Source organism: Astyanax mexicanus, chromosome 18 (genome assembly GCF_023375975.1).
Source record: "Astyanax mexicanus isolate ESR-SI-001 chromosome 18, AstMex3_surface, whole genome shotgun sequence".
NCBI lineage: Eukaryota > Metazoa > Chordata > Actinopteri > Characiformes > Acestrorhamphidae > Astyanax > Astyanax mexicanus.
In genome coordinates, this window is record NC_064425.1 from 2435342 (window position 1) to 2457572 (window position 22231).

The following is a 22231-nucleotide window of genomic DNA, read 5'->3' on the forward strand; positions in this document are numbered from 1 at the left end:
ATAAACACTCCACCAGTTAAAATAGTTCCAGTGCTGCTCTGTTTGTTTGTAGCTGCGCTGTTTGGCTTGTAAGCGCTGCATTGTTGCTCGGTTACCTGTATGTGGCGGAGTAATACATGGAGAGCTTCGGTTACAGTGCATTACCGGCTGATAGCGGCACTCATAGAACACCTCTCAGCCAATCACATTGCAGGGTCGGAACTAACTGTGGTATAATATAAGTTATAATGCAATTTAGATTCATCAGTATTCAGAATGAGAATATTTGTACTGTGCTTGTGGGTATATGGATGGGATCATTTTCTCTGAACTGTGACGTCATTGGGTGGCTATTAAAACCAATCAACATTTCTCTCTGTTTCAGCTTATCACAGTGCTCTGCTGTGACACATAATGTATAATGCAGTTGGCAGCACTTTTAGAACTGGCCAGTTGCTGACCTGCCCTGCGACCCCATCTCATAGGACTCCATATAAATACACGCTGGCAGCTGTGGATGGAATGCCTATGTGTGAACATAGCCAACACCTTTAACCCTAAGGGCCAGCGTGTTGGCACAAACTTCATTTAACATATATAATATATACAGCGCTAGGAAAATTAAGAGAGCACTTCAGTTTCTGAGTCAGTTTTTTCTGATTTTGCTATTTATAGCTATATGTTTGAGTAAAATAAACATTTTTATTTAAAAGTTTTCTTTATTTAAAAGTTTTATATAAACTACGGGCAATATTTCTCACAAATTCCAAATAAAAATATTGAGAAATGACTGAAATAACAAAAAAGATGCAGAACTTTCACCAAATCAATATTTGGTGGAATAACTTTGGTTTTTAATCACAATTTTCATGCATCTTGGCATCCTGTTCTCCTCCACCAGTCTTACACACTGCTTTTGGATAACTTTATGCTGCTTTACTCCTGGTGCAAAAATTCAAGCAGTTCAGTTTGGTGGTTTGATGGTTTGTGATCATCCATCTTCCTCTTGATTATATTCCAGAGGTTTTTAATTTGGTAAAAACATTTCTAGAGCCGTATGTACATTTCTGTGTCTTGGAAATAACACAATAATATATGTGTTAAATATGTTCAAAAATATTGAAATAAAGATATTACACTGTTATTACACTGTTATTACACTGTTATTACACTGTTATTACACTGTTATTACACTGTTATTACACTGTTACACTGTATTAAAATGTTTTTGTGATGTTTTTTTAAGGCTCAGCTTAACGTTTTTTTTTATGTAGAACTAAAAAATGTGAGGTAGACGATTTTTTTGACTAAATGTAATGTAAACTCAAGTTTAGTTAGGTTAAATTATCTCAATAAATGCTTAGTAACCAGTTACATTAGCATTTTACATTGACCTGCCTGGGTATACCCTGTATTCTATTCTATTCTATGTTACACATAACAAACAATTGAAGCTTTATAACATTTTATTAAACATAAAATATTTTTATGTGGATATTACAAAAATCCTGGAACACAGTTGAGCACCTTTTTTCTGCCTTTAAAATGAATATGGAAACTTAAATTCTGCACATTTCTTATTATATAATAATAATTATAATTTCTTCTACAGCTCATCCATTACACTAATAATACATTTGATAAATGAATGAATGAATGAATGAATGAATAGTAGGGGTTTAAAATTTAGTTAAAATCATACTCTTACCAGCCATCGTTTGAGAGTAATGGGGTTCATGTTGAACTCCTTTACCAGGCCCAGGTCATGGTACATGTACTCCAAGCAGCTGAGCATCTGAAGCACAACGAAAAATCATGAATCGCAGAAATCAGAACAAATCTAAATATTTACATTCCTCCGAGTCAAATCTCACCTCATTGTGCTCCCAGTGCCACACATCAAACGTGGGTTTCTTCAGAGCCTCGATGGTCTCCTGGGAGAGTGTGTACTGAGGAGATGAAGAAAACCAGTGTGAGGATAGTTTTATTTTATTTTTCAGCTCTTCTGATTCATTCAGAACTCTGCAGGAACTCAGATCATCATCATCATCATCATCATTTATTTATTCACACACACATGTTCAGAACAACAAGACAAACTTCAACATTTATATCATGTGAAAAGGGACACCCTAGGAAGCTCAAGAGCTTTTGAATGGGGCCCAAACACAGAGATACATGTAACCCCCCAAACCCCACCCCTCCCCCCCAATCCCCACCCCTCCCCCCCAATCCCCACACTCCAAAAAAAAAAAAAAAAAAAAAAAAGGAAATACCCCAAAACAAATAAATTCCATAGTCTTTCACTTTCCAGTCATATAGTCTAATACAAATACAGAGAAATACAGTGTTAATTCATGATCATATTTGAGCATTTTCCAAAAGTACAGTCTAGTATAGTTCAATTTCAATATGTAGAAAAATTCAATATTAATTCATATTTAAGCATATTTCAACAGTAGTCGTCTCCTTAATCTCCTTTTAAAAACATGTATAGTTTGAGACATTTGTAAATCTATATCAATATCATTCCACACCTGCGGACCTTTACAAACTACACTGAGACTAGTACATTTAAGTTTCCGTTTTTTCCCCATGATGTAGTGCTTATTCCTAGTCTGGTAAGCATGTGAGGGGAGGTAGATTGGAATTAGATAACAGAGTCTATCACCTTTGGGTAGCTGGGAACATCTCGCCTGGGGGTGAGTTTCTTCCCGTCGTCTGAGAAGTTGTATTTACACGGGCAGTTCACTCTGAAAAGACAGAGGTGGAGTTCGTCAGAGAGATAATGTACTTTTGAATCTAATTCAGAGAAAGATCTCAGAGAAGCTTCACTGTGTCAGGGTTGACCCAGGCAGAGAGACGAGGAGGCGGACGTAAACTCAGGTAGGGCGAATTTATTAAATAAATATAAATAAACAAATAAACAAAGAACAGCGAAACAAACCAAAATAAACTAGGGAGACTAGAGAACATAAATAAAACAAACAAGAGATAATAAGAATAACTAAACAGGGAGTAAACTAGGGAACTAGGAACAAACAGAGATAAACACTAAACAAGGACCTAGGGCAATGACTAATGAAACACTAAGAGACTAAGAAACACAGAGACAGAGAAACGCAGAGAGACAGACAACGGGGGACAGTGCAAAGACCGACAGAGCACAAGTAACAGAGGAAGTCTTTTTAACATAACAGGAAACACACTGGGAGTGGAAACACCTGGGGAAGGGGTGGAGCTACAAATGAGACATGAGGTAATGGAAAATCACAGGCAGAACACAGGGGCACGGGTCACGTGGGACAACACAGGCACGAGGACAGACAGGAAACAGGGCCAGGCGTGACAGAAACCTCCCCCTAAACGCGCAGCTCCCGAGGCGCGGAAAAACAAACCCCGGGGGCTGGCGGCAGGGAGAGGCCGGGGAAAACAGGAGACCGAACGGGAGACTGGACAGGGAACTGGACAGGAGATGGAGACAGGACAGGGGACAGAGACTGGACAGGGAACGGACACTGGACGGGGAACTGGACAGGTGACGGAGACTGGACGGGGAACGGAGACTGGACGGGGAACTGGACAGGTGACGGAGACTGGACGGGGAACCGGACAGGTGACGGAGACTGGACGGGGAACCGGACAGGTGACGGAGACTGGACGGGGAACCGGACAGGTGACGGAGACTGGACGGGGAACTGGACAGGTGACGGAGACTGGACGGGGAACTGGACAGGTGACGGAGACTGGACATGAGACAGAGACTGGACGGGACCGGACATGGGAACAGGGACAAGAACATTGACGGGGACGGAAACAAACACAGTAACAGGGACAGGAACAGAGAAACCACCGGGGACAGGAACTGGAACACTCACAGATACAGGGACCAGGACAGGGAGAGACAGGGGGACCAAAAACATAGGTGGGTGCCCAGGACTGGCAAAAGTCTGTGGGGACAGCCTGGGCACATAACTGGGGGCAAAGTCAGGAGGCCTTGGAGCAGGCCTGGAAATACGGGGCCTGGGCCCAAACATAGTTCTGGGAGCTGCAGGTGCTTGGGCAGGTGCTGGAGCAGCTGGGACTGCTGGTGCTGGAGCAGCTGGGACTGCTGGTGCTGGAGCAGCTGGGACTGCTGGGGCTTGAGCTGGAGCAGCTGGGACTGCTGGGGCTTGAGCTGGAGCAGCTGGGACTGCTGGGGCTTGAGCTGGAGCAGCTGGGACTGCTGGGGCTTGAGCTGGAGCAGCTGGGACTGCCGGGGCCCGAGCTGGAGCAGCTGGGACTGCTGGGGCTTGAGCTGGAGCAGCTGGGACTGCTGGGGCTTGAGCTGGAGCAGCTGGGACTGCTGGGTCTTGAGCTGGAGCAGCTGGGACTGCTGGGGCTTGAGCTGGAGCAGCTGGGACTGCTGGGGCTTGAGCTGGAGCAGCTGGGACTGCTGGGGCTTGAGCTGGAGCAGCTGGGACTGCTGGGGCTTGAGCTGGAGCAGCTGGGACTGCTGGGGCTTGAGCTGGAGCAGCTGGGACTGCTGGGGCTTGGGAGAGCGGCGCGGCCGCCGCTGAAGTCTCGGAGAGCGGCGCGGCCGCCGCTGAAATCTCGGAGAGCGGCGCTGCCGCCGCTGCAGTCTGTGAGCGCGGCGCGGCCGCCGCTGAAGTCTCGGGGAGCGGCGCGGCCGCCGCTGAAATCTCGGAGAGCGGCGCGGCCGCCGCTGAAATCTCGGAGAGCGGCGCTGCCGCCGCTGCAGTCTGGGAGAGCGGCGTGGCCGCCGCTAAAGTCTCGAAGAGCGGCGCGGCCGCCGCTTGTATCATGGGGTGCAGCGTTTCAGACGCGTGCTTCACGGGGCGTGGCAAGAAGAGATCTGACGCTGCAGCACTGGAGCCCGAAGCTGCGGTCGAAGTGAAAACCCGGACTGGAGTCCTACTCTCTCGTGCAGCGTCAGGTGTGAGTAGCGCGGGGAGCGCTGGTTCGCCGGTGAAAGCTGGCGCGGGGAAAGTCTTTGACCGCGGCTGGCTCGCCGCGCAGGGGGTCTCGGAGCGCGGTTCTGCTGCTACCGCGGGAATCACGGCCTGCAGTTCGGCTGCCACCGCGAAAGACACAGGGCGCGGATCGGCAGCTACCGCAGGAGGAAGTAGCGGCTGGCGGGCTGGTGCAGGAGGGCAGTCCTCAAACTCCTCTTCACTGGATGCAGGTGTGAGGAGATCGGAGTAGTCCCAGGAATAGGACTCCTCACAGCCTGCATCCATGCCACCCCCGTCCTCGTCGGGGCGAGGATCGAGGCTGACCGCACACAGCCCTAGCGCCCCCCCAAGAAAATCCTCCCCGGAAACGGGCTCCTCCTCCGGCTGGCGGGACCCCTTAAAACGTCTACCCCGAGGCCTGCGGCGTCCTTGGGGCCTCGGGGATTCCAACGCCGGGGTCCCGAATGGAGCATGGCGGATCGCCATCCTGGAGCCAGTCCACGGGATCCCCTTGTGGGTCTCGGTGGGCGCCACTGAAGCTGGGCTGACGGGCTCCAACCCGAGGAAAGGCGCTGGGAGCGGGTCATCTCCCCGGATTTGCTCGGCGAGGAGGCGGAGATACTCCAGGTCCGCCTTCCGAGCAGCATACCACTGGTTTACGTCCATGATGGTCGGTCTTTTTGTCAGGGTTGACCCAGGCAGAGAGACGAGGAGGCGGACGTAAACTCAGGTAGGGCGAATTTATTAAATAAATATAAATAAACAAATAAACAAAGAACAGCGAAACAAACCAAAATAAACTAGGGAGACTAGAGAACATAAATAAAACAAACAAGAGATAATAAGAATAACTAAACAGGGAGTAAACTAGGGAACTAGGAACAAACAGAGATAAACACTAAACAAGGACCTAGGGCAATGACTAATGAAACACTAAGAGACTAAGAAACACAGAGACAGAGAAACGCAGAGAGACAGACAACGGGGGACAGTGCAAAGACCGACAGAGCACAAGTAACAGAGGAAGTCTTTTTAACATAACAGGAAACACACTGGGAGTGGAAACACCTGGGGAAGGGGTGGAGCTACAAATGAGACATGAGGTAATGGAAAATCACAGGCAGAACACAGGGGCACGGGTCACGTGGGACAACACAGGCACGAGGACAGACAGGAAACAGGGCCAGGCGTGACACACTGGGCTTGAGAGAAGCGTTCCGGGAGGGTTATCGGGCTCGTCTGTCAGGCTCGGGTTTGTTTGAATGAATTCCAGAAGTAATTATGATCATTGTTCAGAGGCTTGTCAGATATATATATATATATATATATATATATATATTTTTTTTTTTTTTGTTGTTGTTGTTGGATGATTTTACTGGTCCAAAAATGATCACAATATAATCATAATATAATATTGTCACGCCCTCGCTCTGTTTCCCTGTGTTTCTGTGTTTCCTAGTGTGTTTCCCCTGTGATTTTCCGCCACATGTCTGTAATTTGTAGCTCCGCCCCTCGTTACCTGTCTCCCCAGGTGTTCATTGTTACCTGTTAGTATAAATAGTACCCTTTAGTCTATGTTTGCTGTCGGTCTTTGCACCCTCCTCTGTCGTTTGTCTTGCCACGTTTATAGTAGTTTATTCCACGTTTCTTAGTTTATCAGTTATTCTCTGTTTATTCTGTGTTTCTTTCTCTAGTTTGTTTCCTTGTTTTTTATATAGTATATATTCACGTTTATTTTCCTTGTATATTTTCCTTAGTCCTGTTTAGTTTAGCTCCTTGTTGTTCTCTTAGTTTGTTTTATTAGCCTTCCTGTCTGTTTATGTTATTATTATCTCTGGTTTGTTTCTTGTTTATTTGTTTATTTACATATTAAAGTCTGTCTTATCCGCTTTTACGTCCGCCTCCCGTCTGCTCCCTTCGTCACAAATATAATATAATACCAGTATTAATATCATTTAAGACCAAGGATTATTCTTTAGGCGAGCCATCAACCATGCACCATTCAGCTTGATTTTGGGCGTAACTTGAAATAAACTACTGTATTTATCGTTACATATCAATAAACGTCTATTTTCTGGTCTATTTTCATAAATAAGGTGCACTGGATTATAAGGCACATTTTATGCAACACTAGTAAGGAACAGAGGTTCCTTCTAAATGTTTTCCTCCTAAATTCAGCTGGAGTGACCTAAGTCAAGTAAAGCTAAGCTAGGCTAAGTAAACAAAACTGAAATTCTTCAAAAGAAACATTTTCTGTTAAAGTCAAATGAGTGCTGGATGTTAATCTACACAGATTTCTCTCCTGAAAACTGTTTATTTGGGTGAGCAAAGCACTTAATTTTATTTACAGTAACCTTAGATTTTCAGATTTCTCCAGTACTAAGCCTGGAGCATTAGCATTAACGGCTAACCGCTAGCGATTACTTAGCAGCTAATGCCACTTGACAGAGCTACACTGAGGAATATAAGTGTTCTTGTAAGCCAGGGCGATATTAGCTAGGGGTTCGGCTAATGCTAATGCTGCTCCAGCAGTGCTGTCTGGGGTTAGCAGCAGGCTACAGGCTAATAATACTCTGAATGGTGAAAGAGCTAGTGCTTTGCATGGTTAGCAGCTAATGCTAATGCTGCTCCAGTATCAGTGCTGGAGAATTAAACTGAAACTTCTGTATAACTCTGTACTTCAGTAGAGGGACTTTACTGCTCCTTAATACCTGACTGGTAAAATTCATACATAAGGAGCACTTTGACAATTTTTGGGAAATTTAAAGGACTTTAAATTCACCTTTAAGAGCCAGGTGAGCTCTGACTTTGGCAGATTTCTATTTTAATGGTGCAGCTACCTGGAAGTGTCCAACAAAGTTTCCTCAACAAAGGAAACTGACCATAGCTGCCAACTGGAATGCACTATGGGGTTTGTCCATGTGTACAAAACCAGCTTTGGTGTGCAATGTAGCATGAACTACTGTCAAGATAGCAATAAACGTCTGACTGCTAATGTCTGCCTAGGTTGAGTTCAGTCAGTGGCGCCAGTAATACACCAGAAATGTACCTGAACACACCTCATTTCGAGACCACCACACCCATCGGCATAGATAAATATGAAAAAAGCATGTGCCTTCTGCCTTGTGCAAGATATGGCCCTAATATGCCACTGATGTAATGATGATATATAGGCTAATAAAGAAAATACACTCTAAACAAGAATATTCAGAGATTGCAATTAAAATATAACAAATGTTTAAATATGTAAAATAAAAAAAAAAAGCCAGAGTGAACTTAATATTTGTAAACCAAAGTCACATATTACATTGCTACTCAATAAATAAACAAAATTAGCAATACTGAGGCCTAGAAAAATGATGGAGGTCATGATTATTTATTGAACAATAAGTCAAAAATGATATTACCATGACATAATGCATAACGGCATAATGTTTCATACACTTACCTTCCTCCTCCTCTGGAGGTCATCTCATCCCTCAGCTTCTTCAGGTCGTTCTTGCACTTCTCGATCTCCACAACCTTCAGGCCCTCCACTGAGGACAAAACCAACAACACCAGATCAGAATCTACAATAACTATCTGCAGAAACTAAAACCACTGAGAACATACACTGAAAACAAATGATGCGTAAAAATTACTTTAAAAAGTTTTGCAACTTTCGGCATTCGCTTTTTTTTAAAGTAAATTTAATTTCAGATAAATTTAAGTAACTTCAACTTAAATTTAAGTTTCAAGACTTAAATGTTACAGAGAGTAAATAAGTGAACTGAACTTCAGTCAATCCTTTCTTTTATTAAACTTTACTCTATTTATTTTTGCTGAATCAATCCTTTCTTCTAGTAAACTTTTTCTTTTAATTTCTGCATACAATATTACCTAATTATAATTACTTAATTTATACCATATTACTCAAATAATTTATGATACATAATATATTATAATGAACCAATGAACATCGCCTCGCTTCGCCAAACATTCACACAAAGCAATCCAGACTGTTCTCATACAGAGTTCCCCAATGGTGGAACAAACTACCCTCCACTACCAGATCAGGAGAATCTCTCACTATCTTTAATAAACTCCTGAAGACAGAGCTCTTCAAAGAGCACTTACTCTCCTAACACCTCTAACTAACTACCTTCTACTACCAGATCAGGAGAATCTCTCACTATCTTTAATAAACTCCTGAAGACAGAGCTCTTCAAAGAGCACTTACTCTCCTAACACCTCTAACTAAATACCTTCTACTACCAGATCAGGAGAATCTCTCACTATCTTTAATAAACTCCTGAAGACAGAGCTCTTCAAAGAGCTCTTACTCTCCTAACACCTCTAACTAACTACCTTCTACTACCAGATCAGGAGAATCTCTCACTATCTTTAATAATAAACTCCTGAAGACAGAGCTCTTCAAAGAGCACTTACTCTCCTAACACCTCTAACACACTAAAAACTACTTCTAAACTCATTCCATTCTTCCCCTCCTTCACTCCTCTATCCCTTTATTTCCCATTGACCTCCTTTAGGCCCTATATAAAGATGTTTTATCTTTAACTTCTATTACTTTTGTACTTTGTTGCTTTGGACAAAAGCGTCTGCCAAATGTAATGTAATGTAATAATTCCTAAAATTGCAAATATTTTAGTTAAAACACACATATTACACTGTCTCAACACATGGATGGCATGTAATACATTATTTTTAGTATACATGTGTTGAGACAGTGAGACTTGGTCTGTTTACAAAATAAATCTTTGAGATTATGTAAATATTTGAACATGTGTTTTAACTAAAATGATATATAATGATATTGCATGAATTAAATAATTTTAATTAGGTTGACTAAAGTTCAGTTCACTTATTTACTCTATGTAACATTTAAGATTTGAAACTGAGTTTCAATTTAAGTTAATTAAATTGACATGAAATTAAATTTAATTACATCATTTTTTTCAGTGTAGATTCAGATCCACCAAAAGTGAAAATTTAGTGAAAATGTATTGTGAGAAAATACGTACACTCCACTCTCTTCTCCAGCATCGCCAGCCTGTTGGTCACTTCAGTCTTCAGCTCATTGATCCTGAAGGCCCTTAAAAAGAGAAAAGCTTCTTCAGACAGGCAGCGCGACAGCAGCAGTGAAAGAAGCTCTCGCTCTACAGAGCTCTCGATGGGAAAATAAACACTGCAGTTACCTGCTGAACTGCTCTGCCACCTGCGATAACACGTTCTGAAACATGTCTTCTTTCTCTGTGGAGGGAAGCAAACAGGCTGTAAATCACAGCCAGCGCTTAACTCGCCTCCAAACACAAGTGTGAGGAAACAGTCGCCCCAGGCAATAAATGTCATTTATAAAGGTTAAAAAGAGAACTGTGACACTGTGTAAAATTGGGATGTGTTGTGATTTACCTCCGAGCAGGCCAAAGGACAGAGGAACCACTTTGTATAGAGAACTATAAAAGGAAAATAGATTAAATTAATAATTTTAGAGATCAATAAAACATATATACAGTGATATGAAAAAGTTTGGGCACCTTTGATCATTTTCATGATTTTCCTTTATAGATCATTGGTTGTTGGGATCAGCAATTTCAGTTAAATATACATCATATTTTAGATGGACACAGTGATATTTAAGAAGTGAAATGAAGTTAATAGGATTTGCAGAAAAGGTGCAATAATTCTTTAAACTAAATTAGGCAAAATTTGGGCACCCTTGAAGTTTTATTGATTTGAATACCTTTAGCACTATTTATTAAAACACATTATTAAAAAACCTACATTCACACATGAATCCAATCATGAGAAAGAGTTAAGGAGCCAATTGCAGTTTTCCCCTGTGAGGAACATAGTGAGGAAATGGAAGATCACAGGCACCGTTATAGTTAAAGCCCAAATTGGCAGAATAACGCAGAAGAAGTCTTTTTTTTTGCGCCACAAACAGAGTCGCTTCAGGTATGCTAAAGCTAAAGCCAGCTTCATGTTGGAATAAGGTTCTGTGGACTGATGAAGCTAAAATTTAAGAGTTATTTGGAGGGCGGTTATTTATGCATGGAGGAAAAAGAACAGAGCATTCCAATGCAAACACTGACTTTACTGCTCCCCACAGTCAAATTTGTGCCGGTTCCATCATGCTCTGAGGCTGTGGGACCTGTGCAGGTACTGGGAATCTTGTTAAAATTGAGGGTCTCATGGATTTCAGTCAATATCAGCAGATTCTTGAGGTCAATGTTGAAGAATCAGTGAGAAAGTTGAAGTTAAAGCCACGCCGGGGCTGGGTACTGCAACAAGACAACGACCCTAAACACTAAACACTGCTCAAAATCTACTAAAGCAGTAAAGCAGTAATGCAGAGGAACAAGTACAACATTTTGGAATGATCATCTCAGATCATCTCAGTCCCCAGACCTGAATATTATTGTAAATCTGTGGTGTGATTTAAAGCGTAAAGGCTGTTCATGCTCAGAAACCATCAAATCTGACTGAACTGGAGATGTTTTGTAAAGAAGAATGATCCAAAATACCTTCAACCAAAAGCCAGATTCTCATTGGAAGCAATATGAAGTGTTTAGAGGCTGTTATTTCTGCAAAAAAGGAGGATCTACTAAATATAGATTTTTTTTTTCTGTTGGGGGTCAAATGTATAAATTTATTCACCTGTCTAATTTAGTTTAAAGAATTATTGCACACTTTCTGTAAATCCTATAAACTTCATTTCACTTCTCAAATATTACTGTGTCCATCTGCTATATGATATACTAAACTGAAATTGCTGATCCAAACAACTAATGATTTATAAAGGAAAATCATGAAAAAGATCAGGGGTGCCCAAACCTTTTCATACCACTGTACACATAAACATAAAACATAAATCAGTTGAAATATATACGCAGAAATTTAGTCACTATCTACAGCATAGTCATATAGCAGTGTAGTTACCTGGGAGAGTTGGTGGGCATCGTGGGATCAATGGACACTAGAGCTCCCTCAGGGTCCACCAGCATGACAGCTGTGTTCCTGAGAAGAGATATAAAATATAAATGAGATTATTTCAACACCAGTGTAGACCACAGGACCCGTTTACAGACTGAAAGACAATCACAATTAAAATAACTGATCTGTACATTAAATTTGCACTTATTAGAAACACCTACCATGCAGTACTTAACTACAGAATGTTCTACCATATACTGTACATCATTATACATGCGATAATAGGCAATATATATATATATATATGTGTGTGTGTGTGTGTGTGTGTGTCCCAATTTTTGTTAGGGGAAGGGATAGGGGTTTGTTCGCTCTTTATACAGAGATTTTTCAGATGCACACTTCAAACCGAGGGGTTTGAAAATCACTGGTAGGATAGCAAAACAAGCGAATAAAGAAACCCACAAATTTCAGTATTTTCCTTGTTAAAAGTAAAGATTAGCACTTTTATATTACTATAGTTTAATGTGTAGTTTCAATATTTTATGGCTGAATTCTTCATAACAAGCATAAAACAAGATCACTAGTAGTTTGTCTCAGTAGCTAGCTAGCTAACTTTCCCATTCCACCTTAAATGGTGCTATAGACAGAAGGGGCTGCAGCATTTAAGGTAGAACGGAAAAATTAAATACATTAAAAAAGCTAATCAAAGCTAATTTAAGCTCCTCATCACAGAGGAATACATTAAGGAATGGACCATAATAATTAGTTTCTGAATTGTCTCCCCTCATTTCTGAAGACATACAATAAAATACGCCCTAAAGTTAACTAGTTAATCAGCAGCAGCAGTTAGGTTGCTGAACTTTAGCGCTCCTGATGACGAATCGGGTGCCCGATACTTAAAGGGAGGATTTTACTCATTTACCCTTCTAACTCTGTTCTAAGAAGAAGGGTTACACTCGAAAATAAGGGGTAGAGGTAAGTGGTAGGGCCAAGGGTGAAATGGAATTGGTGTATAAAACCAAGCGAATTAGCACGCAAATGGCTAAATATTCCATAGTCAACTGTCAGTGCCCTTCAGATTATCTCAAGAACAGTAGAGTGTAAAGAGCTTGATCCAAGCTTGATTCAAGTGTATATATAGATTATAAATAGATTATACACTGAGTAAAAATAAAAGAAATGTGTGTCTGTTTAAGAGAACATTAATCAGTTACTAACCTGGGGATATTGGAAGAAGAACACAGCAGTTCTTTAATGTCACATGGGCTGCAGTGTCGACTGAACAACACCTACAAAAAAAACAGATCATTCAGCATTTATATAATTATTTTATCACATAGAAACAAGTGGAGGTAGAGAGATCTCAAGAAATCTCAAGAAAGATTTCAGTACATTGCTGTGAGGATTTGATTGTATTCAGTGAAAAAAAAGGTAGTGAGATCATCCCCAACTCCCTATTCATCACAAAAATATTATTATTATTATTATATAAATCATACACACAATTAATACTGTGAGCTTGATATCCCTATAGAACAAGTTTGAGATTATGCATGTGGGCAAAAACTTAAGGCACAACTTTAAAATAAGCCTCCTTTAATAAAGGGTTTATAAATAGATTACAAATGAGTTTATTAATGGTTATAAATTAAATTGTATATAGTTTAAAAACATCAATAAGCACTTAAGCACAACACATGAATAGAAAGAACAACAGTGAAAATAACTTTTTAACAAATAATAAAATAACATAATATAGAAAGTCAGTTTAGTCATTTAATATGTAATTATGGTTAATAGTTAAATTAATAAAGTTATAAAATGTTCATGAGACTGATTAAAAAGACAAAATAAGAAAAGCATCTAATAAAATCTGAGATTTAACAGGATATTGTAAATGAATGTGGAATCACTATTATTTGGTACACGGCAGACCACTGTTGCCCTTTCTATTTATGTGTTTTGTTACTGCTTATTAATGGTTTATTACCTAATTAATAAGCATCAATAAACTCCTTTATAAACAATTGATAAACTCTTTATGAAGGAGCATTATTTTAAAGTGGTACCAAAGTGAAAAATGGTAATCTGTTACAAAAAAGTCTCATTCTAATGGAAGTACTTCTGTATAGCACAATTGTGTGTGTGTGTGTGTGTGTGTGATACTAAAAGATAGGATTGATTTAGCAAAAATAAGTTAAGTAAAGTTTAATAAAAGAAAGGATTGATTCAGTAAAAATAAATGAAGTAAAGTTACTAAAAGAAAGGATTGATTCAGTAAAAATAAATTAAGTAAAGTTTACTAAAAGAAAGGATTGATTCAGTAAAAATAAATGAAGTAAAGTTTACTAAAAGAAAGGATTGATTCAGTAAAATAAATGAAGTAAAGTTTACTAAAAGAAAGGATTGATTCAGTAAAATAAATGAAGTAAAGTTTACTAAAAGTAAGGATTGATTCAGTAAAAATAAATGAAGTAAAATTTACTAAAAGAAAGGATTGATTCAGTAAAAATAAATTGAGTAAAGATTACTAAAAGAAAGGATTGATTCAGCAAAAATAAATGAAGTAAAGTTTACTAAAAGAAAGGATTGATTCAGTAAAAATAAATGAAGTAAAGTTTAATAAAAGAAAGGATTGATTCAGTAAAAATAAATGAAGTAAAATTTACTAAAAGAAAGGATTGATTCAGTAAAAATAAATTGAGTAAAGAATACTAAAAGAAAGGATTGATTCAGCAAAAATAAATGAAGTAAAGTTACTAAAAGAAAGGATTGATTCAGTAAAATAAATGAAGTAAAGTTTACTAAAAGAAAGGATTGATTCAGTAAAAATAAATGAAGTAAAATTTACTAAAAGAAAGGATTGATTCAGTAAAAATAAATTGAGTAAAGATTACTAAAAGAAAGGATTGATTCAGCAAAAATAAATGAAGTAAAGTTTACTAAAAGAAAGGATTGATTCAGTAAAAATAAATGAAGTAAAGTTTACTTAAAGTAAGGATTGATTCAGTAAAATAAATGAAGTAAAGTTTACTAAAAGTAAGGATTGATTCAGTAAAAATAAATGAAGTAAAGTTTACTAAAAGTAAGGATTGATTCAGTAAAATAAATGAAGTAAAGTTTACTAAAAGAAAGGATTGATTCAGTAAAAATAAATGAAGTAAAGTTTACTAAAAGAAAGGATTGATTCAGCAAAAATAAATGAAGTAAAGTTTACTAAAAGAAAGAATTAATTTAGTAAAAAGAAATTAAGTAAGTGCTACTAAAAGAAAGGATTGATTCAGTAAAAATAAATGAAGTAAAGTTTACTAAAAGAAAGAATTAATTTAGTAAAAAGAAATTAAGTAAGTGCTACTAAAAGAAAGGATTGATTCAGCAAAAATAAATGAAGTAAAGTTTCCTAAAAGAAAGGATTGATTCAGTAAAAATAAATGAAGTAAAGTTTCCTAAAAGAAAGGATTGATTCAGTAAAAATAAATGAAGTAAAGTTTACTAAAAGAAAGGATTGATTCAGTAAAAATAAATGAAGTAAAGTTTACTAAAAGAAAGGATTGATTCAGTAAAAATAAATGAGGTAAAGTTTACTAAAAGAAAGGATTGATTCAGTAAAATAAATGAAGTAACATTTACTAAAAGAAAGGATTGATTCAGTAAAAATAAATGAAGTAAAGTTTACTAAAAGAAAGGATTGATTCAGCAAAAATAAATTAAAGTTTACTAAAAGAAAGGATTGATTCAGCAAAAATAAATGAAGTAAAGTTTACTAAAAGAAAGAATTAATTTAGTAAAAAGAAATTAAGTAAGTGCTACTAAAAGAAAGGATTGATTCAGTAAAAATAAATGAAGTAAAGTTTACTTAAAGAAAGGATTGATTCAGTAAAAATAAATGAAGTAAAGTTTACATAAAGTAAGGATTGATTCAGTAAAAATAAATGAAGTAAAGTTTACTAAAAGAAAGGATTGATTCAGTAAAATAAATGAAGTAAAGTTTACTAAAAGAAAGGATTGATTCAGTAAAAATAAATGACGTAAAGTTTACTAAAATAAAGGATTGATTCAGTAAAAATAAATGAAGTAAAGTTTACTAAAAGAAAGGATTGATTCAGTAAAAATAAATGAAGTAAAGTTTACTAAAATAAAGGATTGACTGAAGTTCAGTTCACTTATTTACTCTGTGTAACATTTAAGTCTTGAAACTGAGTTGAATTTACTTAAATTTACATTAAATTAAATTTACTTAAAAAAGCAAATGTAGAAAGTTGCGAAACTTTTTTTAAAAGTAAATTTTACTCATATTTTTTTTTTCAGTGAAGAATACATTATAGAAGTAAGCTGATTGTCTTACATTGTTTAAATTAAATTAAAATAATAAGTTAATAGATTTAATATAATACAATTGCAGTTTATTCATGATTTGAATATATTTTATAATGTATATATGTGGTTTTATAGAAAAGCACTTATATACAGGTTATTTATAGTAGCAGCAATAACAGACAAGTCTCTGTTTGATTATGAAACCCCAACAACCAGAGCCAAGTGTGTGCTGGAGCTGACATGTGCCCACTTTAAAATAGACATGCTGGAGCTGAGTGACCTGTCTCTCACACCTGTACACTATTATCCCACGCTCCAGATAACCCAGAGAGACACTAGTGAAAACAAAATACACTAATAATCTCCACCAGTGATTATCTCATTAACAGCCCTTCACATCATACCACTTACACACTGCTGTTCTCAGATCAGTATCAACTCTAATATATACAGCAACAGTTAAAAGTCTGGACAAACCACTTCTTATATAATGTTTTTTACATTTGTTTTATAATCTTCTTTATTGTAGATTAATATTGACATATTGAAGACATTAAAACTATTATGTTAAAATAAAAATAAAAAATAAAAACTTCCTGTGTTTAGTTTTTATACTTATTGTTAGATCCACCTAATCCCAAATAGTTAAAAGAAATTAAAATTCCAAAAATAAAGCAAAAAAGTCCTGGTCTCATGAAGTCAATACCTTCTAAACATGCAGTATATTTGCAGATTATATAGTTATTTAATCATCCTGTCACTCATTAAATTACTATTGCTATGCAATATTTATGTTGCATGTGTTTTTTATATTAATTTATCTCTTAAGTCCCTGTGTCCTCATATGGGGACATTACATTTCTGCTTCTCTGCAGCATGATCCTTAATTTTTTAAAATCCCCTAACGTTAAAAATTACCCTTTGGCCTCATACAGAGACATTGCTATTTAGTACCACATAAAATCTAATCGTCACATGACAGTATTATACTTAAATAATTGAAAACAAGGTTGCAGGAATCCCAGTCAAAGGTTTCTACAGTCAGTTCAGATAGAAACATAGGCCATATACAAACTAACTAATTGGGTCCTTCTGATCCCAAATAGAAAAAAACATTTTTAATGTTATAATATAAGGACATCGTTTTTTTTTTTTTGTTTGTTTTGTTTTTTGTGAAAAAACAACTTTCTGTGCAACTTCCTGTGTTTAGTTTTTATATGTGTTGTTAGGTCCTACTAATCACAAATAGTTAGAAGAAATTAAAATTGGACTATTTCTTTTCAAATGATATAGTTATTTAATCATCCTGTTACTTATTACATTACTATTATTAAGCATATTCTGTGTACAATATTTATGTTGCATGTGTTTTTTTATATTATTTAACCTCTTGAGTCCTTGTGTCCTCATATGGGGACATTATATTTCTGCTTCTCTGCAGCACGAAAGTTAAAATGACAACATTATAATGAATTGACTGAAAACAAGGTTGCAGGAATCCCAGTCAAAGGTTTCTACAGTCAGTTCAGATAGAAACACAGGCCATGTACATATTTTAGTCAACGCTAAAATGATTCTTTTGGATTAATTGGGTCCTTCTGATCTCAAATGGCAAGGTTCAAAATATAAGGACATTGTTTTTTTTTGTTGTTGTTTGTTTTTTTTTACAAAGTTTAGCTTTGTTTTACTTGTTAGGTCCGACTAATTCTAAATACTTAGAAGAGTGTTTAGACTATTTATTTTCATAAAAATCATGATGAGAGAATAATGCCAAGAATGGCATTAAAGCAAAAAGCGCTACTTTAGAGAATTTAAAGTATAAAACAAATTTTGGCTTGTTTAACACTTTTTTTGTTTACTTCATAATTGCACATGCATTTATTTATAGTTTTAATGTATTTAATATTAATCTACAATAGCAGAAATTTAAATTTCACAAAGTAAAAAAGTCAGAAGGTCTCAGAAGATTAATACCTTCTAAACATGCAGTATATAGTCTAAATTTACTATTTAATCAGAATATTATTAGAATATTTAATATTTACAGACTATTAATTGGACTATTATTTTCTGTAAAATAGGTGCTATTGTTCCTCTGAGTGAGTGTTGTATAGTAATAGTGGGAGTGTTAGATCTGAATGTAATACTACAGCAGTGTGAACAGTCCCCTCCCTTCAGCTTTTCAGCTCCTACCTTTGGGAAATGCACCTGAGAAGAGCTGATAACGGACTCCTGAGCGCAGTGTGTTAATAGCAGGTGTCACTGCAGACTATTATGCCACTGACACCTGTGAGACAGGCGGGCCATCGACAGCTTTATTTTTAATCTCAGCTCACTGCAATTCCTGCACATGCCCTTCACAGCTCTCCTCCCACAGGACTGTGTGTGTTTGGTGACCCATATATCAGAAATCAATGATCCACCCTAAGGATTAATATTCAGTTACTACAGGCAAAACACTACAAACTGACTGAGATATTCCTTAGTTATTACAGTGGGGGGGAAAGCCAGGAACCACTGGATTTTTCAAGATGATTAAGAGGTTAATAATCAATTAAGTGATCAAAATACCTACTGTTATTATTAATATTGCTGGTTACTGATTTACTAGTTACTGCTGTTTTCAAAAAATGGACAAGAATTTACACTTCTTTTTGTTTCTACTCAATATTTGACACTGTTATAATAAAAGAAACTTCAGTTTCTGAATCAGTTTCTCTGATTTTGCTATTTATAGGTTTATGTCTGAGTAAAATGAACATTGTTGTTTTATTCTATGAACTACAGACAACATTTCTCCCAAATTCCACACCTCCAGACCTCAGATAATGCAAATAAAACAAGTTTATATTCATAAAGTAGTTTTAAGAGTTCAGAAATCAATATGTGGTGGAATAACCCTGGTCTGGTTTTTAATCACAGTTTTTTTCATGCATCTTGGCATCATGTTCTCCTCCTCCACCAGTCTTACACACTGCTTTTGGATAACTTTATGCTGCTTTACTCCTGGTGCAAAAATTTAAGCAGTTCAGTTTGGTGGTTTGATGGTTTGTGATCATCCATCTTCCTCTTGATTACATTCCAGAGGTTTTCAATTTGGTAAAATCATCATCATTTTAAGTGAGATTAAGTCTATTTGTTTTTTGTTTTTTTTTCACAGCTGTATTATATATTTATTGTAGTCTATTTTTGCATTGTTTAAAAGTTTTGTGATGAAAGGATAAACAGAATTGATTTAAAATTACTTCTAACAAATGTAAAAAATGTTAATACACTGATTTTCACAGAAAGTTAAGAACCTTTTTTGAAATGTAATGTAATGTTTTTTGACACAACATCAACTATATTCGTTTTATTCCTCTTATTCTTCTTATTCTCGAAGGCAAGCTTTACTAATGGTGCTACAAAGACCAATGATGTTCATCTTTCATTGATAACTATGAGTAACTGATGAATATCAGGGAAGAATATCAGGAGATCACACTGCTTAACACTCTATTATTAATCCTTTATAATCCTAATAACTCCATTACTAATTATTCTATCAATATTTATTGCAATGGTATGGATGCCTATTCCCGCCACCTAAAATGAACCAAAAAAATCCAGCACGTTTTGTTTCTTATTATTAAGTAAACTTTTATTATTTTGAAATACTGAGTCAATAATTTGAGATACTAAGTCATTATTTTAAAATAGCAAGTGTGTTTGCTTTGGAAAAAAAAAGTTTTTTCTTTCAAAATAATGACTTCCTACCACAAAATCATGAGATAGTATCTCGAAATAATGACTTTCTATTAATAGTATCTTAAAATAATGACTTACTATTAATAGTATCTCAAAATAATGAGATAATATTTTAAAATTATTTAAAATAATGTCTTTGTATCAATAGTATCTCAAAATAGTTTCTTACTATCAATAGTATCTCAAAATAATGACTTACTATCTCAAAGTAATACAATAGCAGTAATAATAATAAAAGTGCCGTTTTTGTTTTATTTTATTTGTATTTTTTTAGGTGGTGGGAATGGGCTTTTTAATACAGTTTCTTACCTCTTACCTCTAACGGTTTAATTAAGATAATAAATTCACTTGTTTTTCATAAAAAATATATGTTCAAACTTTTTTTTTTATGTTTCACTACTTCATTACCTTTAAAAGACCAACATACAGTATAAAACACAATAGTTTTACATTACACTGAAACATAACAGTGCAGTTTTGTTTTAGTTTTTATTTTCTCAAATATATGTGAGATGAACCATTTTCATGTATGTTTATTTGTTGATTACACTAATTAAAACAGAAGAAGTTTTATATTGTAAAAAAAACACTTTTAACTATTTTTCCTAGATCTTTAAACTTTAAAACGGGTCAATTTGACTATAAAACAGAGTAAAACAGGAGGGGTTAAGAAACTAAAAGCCTAATTGTGTCTCACCATGTCTATTAAAATGTAAGTTGAGATGCAGAAGATAATTCCCAAGTTTTTCAAATGGCATTAAGATCATTTAGTCTAGTGATTCAGTATTTGAGCTTGAACCCATATTACTTTTAATAAATGTTAAAGCCATAACTCACAGAAAAACATACACAACCCACCTTCTGCACTTTGCCGTCCACGTCCAGGTATATGGTTTTGGGGGAGTATGATGAGGAACCTGAGCCCATGCTGTCCAACTGTGGAGGAAGAAGCTTTCCTCAAGATCTGATCCAAGAAACCACAGAGGGAATCACTGCAGATTAAAAGAGATAATATTAAGAAAATAGAATGGAGTAATATGTTAGATTAATAATTGTAATCCAGGATTGAACCTTTCTGGAGTTTTTGGAACAATACTGTATTGCTATAGTAGAGTTTTACAGTATCATCCATTTATCTGTCTGCTGTGTTATTCAAAAATACATGACAATACATGGGGTTTGTTTAATGCTTTATAAAACATATGCAAAAAATGCTATTAAATGAGCAGTATATATCTGCACACATTTCCAAATGTCTGTTATTAATACTGTAGAATACACATATAATCCCAATCTCATTGTTCCTAAGCTTGCCCAACTAAAGCACATACCACTATCTAAACAATATCAAATAAATATAATATACAGCTCTGCAAATATAAGAAACCATGTAAAAATGATGAGTTTCTTAGATTTTACCAAATTAAAAAACCTCTGGAATATAATCAAGAGGAAGATGGATGATCACAAGCCATCAAACCACCAAACTGAACTGCTTGAATCAATTTTCGCACCAGGAGTAAAGCAGCATAAAGTTATCCAAAAGCAGTGTGTAAGACTGGTGGAGGAGAACATGATGCCAAGATGCATGAAAAAAACTGTGATTAAAAACCACCAAGGGTTATTCCACCAAATATTGATTATTTATGATCTCTTAAAACTTAAATATGAATATGAACTTGCTTTCTTTTTGGCATTATTTGAGGTCTGAAAGCTCTGCGTCTTTTTTTTTTTTTGCTATTTCAGCCGTGTCAAATTTTTGTTATTTTCTGTAAATAAATGCTCTAAATTAGAATATTTTTATTTGTAATTTGGGAGAAATGTTGTCTGTAGTTTATAGAATAAAACAACAATGTTCATTTTACTCAAACATAAACCTATAAATAGCAAAATCAGATAAACTGATTCAGAAACTGAAATAGTCTCTTCATTTTATGATAATTTAGAACAGTTTCTAATAAAAGATCTGTCTTTACTCACCTGTGCTGTTGGATCTGTGCCGTTCTCTCGTGTCATGTGCAGTTTATCCACAGCTGAGCATGTGTAGTGTAATAGAGTGAGTGAGGGGGGAGACCTGGAGATATTGAAGGACTTTGAATGCAATTGTCACTGAGCGCCGGTTGCCAGGGAACTGTTACTAAGGACGATAACGTGGTCTGTCTCGTTGGTTGCCGTTACGTTTAATTTATTTAAATTGATATTGAAATGATATTTTAGTGCAGTCTGATGCACAGCAGTCAATCAATAAATGATCTATGTTTTATTATCAGTCCATTTATACCATATATATATATATATAT

General features: G+C 36.4%; 1 protein-coding gene across 3 annotated transcripts in view; it reads right to left on the minus strand.

Moving 5' to 3' along the window:
* The window catches only part of pde9ac (phosphodiesterase 9ac), a 34213-nt gene extending 12104 nt beyond the window's left edge, over positions 1-22109 (minus strand). For 2 of the 3 annotated variants that reach the window (XM_022675158.2, XM_022675150.2), the window contains exons 1-11: positions 21912-22109; positions 20790-20923; positions 13086-13156; positions 11874-11951; positions 10344-10387; positions 10130-10184; positions 9956-10026; positions 8383-8470; positions 2651-2732; positions 1854-1928; positions 1688-1774 (exon numbers count right to left, since the gene is read on the minus strand). In XM_022675158.2, the coding sequence (XP_022530879.2) occupies positions 1688-1774; positions 1854-1928; positions 2651-2732; positions 8383-8470; positions 9956-10026; positions 10130-10184; positions 10344-10387; positions 11874-11951; positions 13086-13156; positions 20790-20858 (720 nt within the window). In that variant the 5' untranslated portion in view covers positions 20859-20923; positions 21912-22109. The remainder of the gene's footprint in view (positions 1-1687; positions 1775-1853; positions 1929-2650; positions 2733-8382; positions 8471-9955; positions 10027-10129; positions 10185-10343; positions 10388-11873; positions 11952-13085; positions 13157-20789; positions 20924-21911) is intronic. The other variant, XM_022675143.2, reaches the window with a different exon arrangement.
* Between the last annotated feature and the right edge of the window lie 122 nt (positions 22110-22231).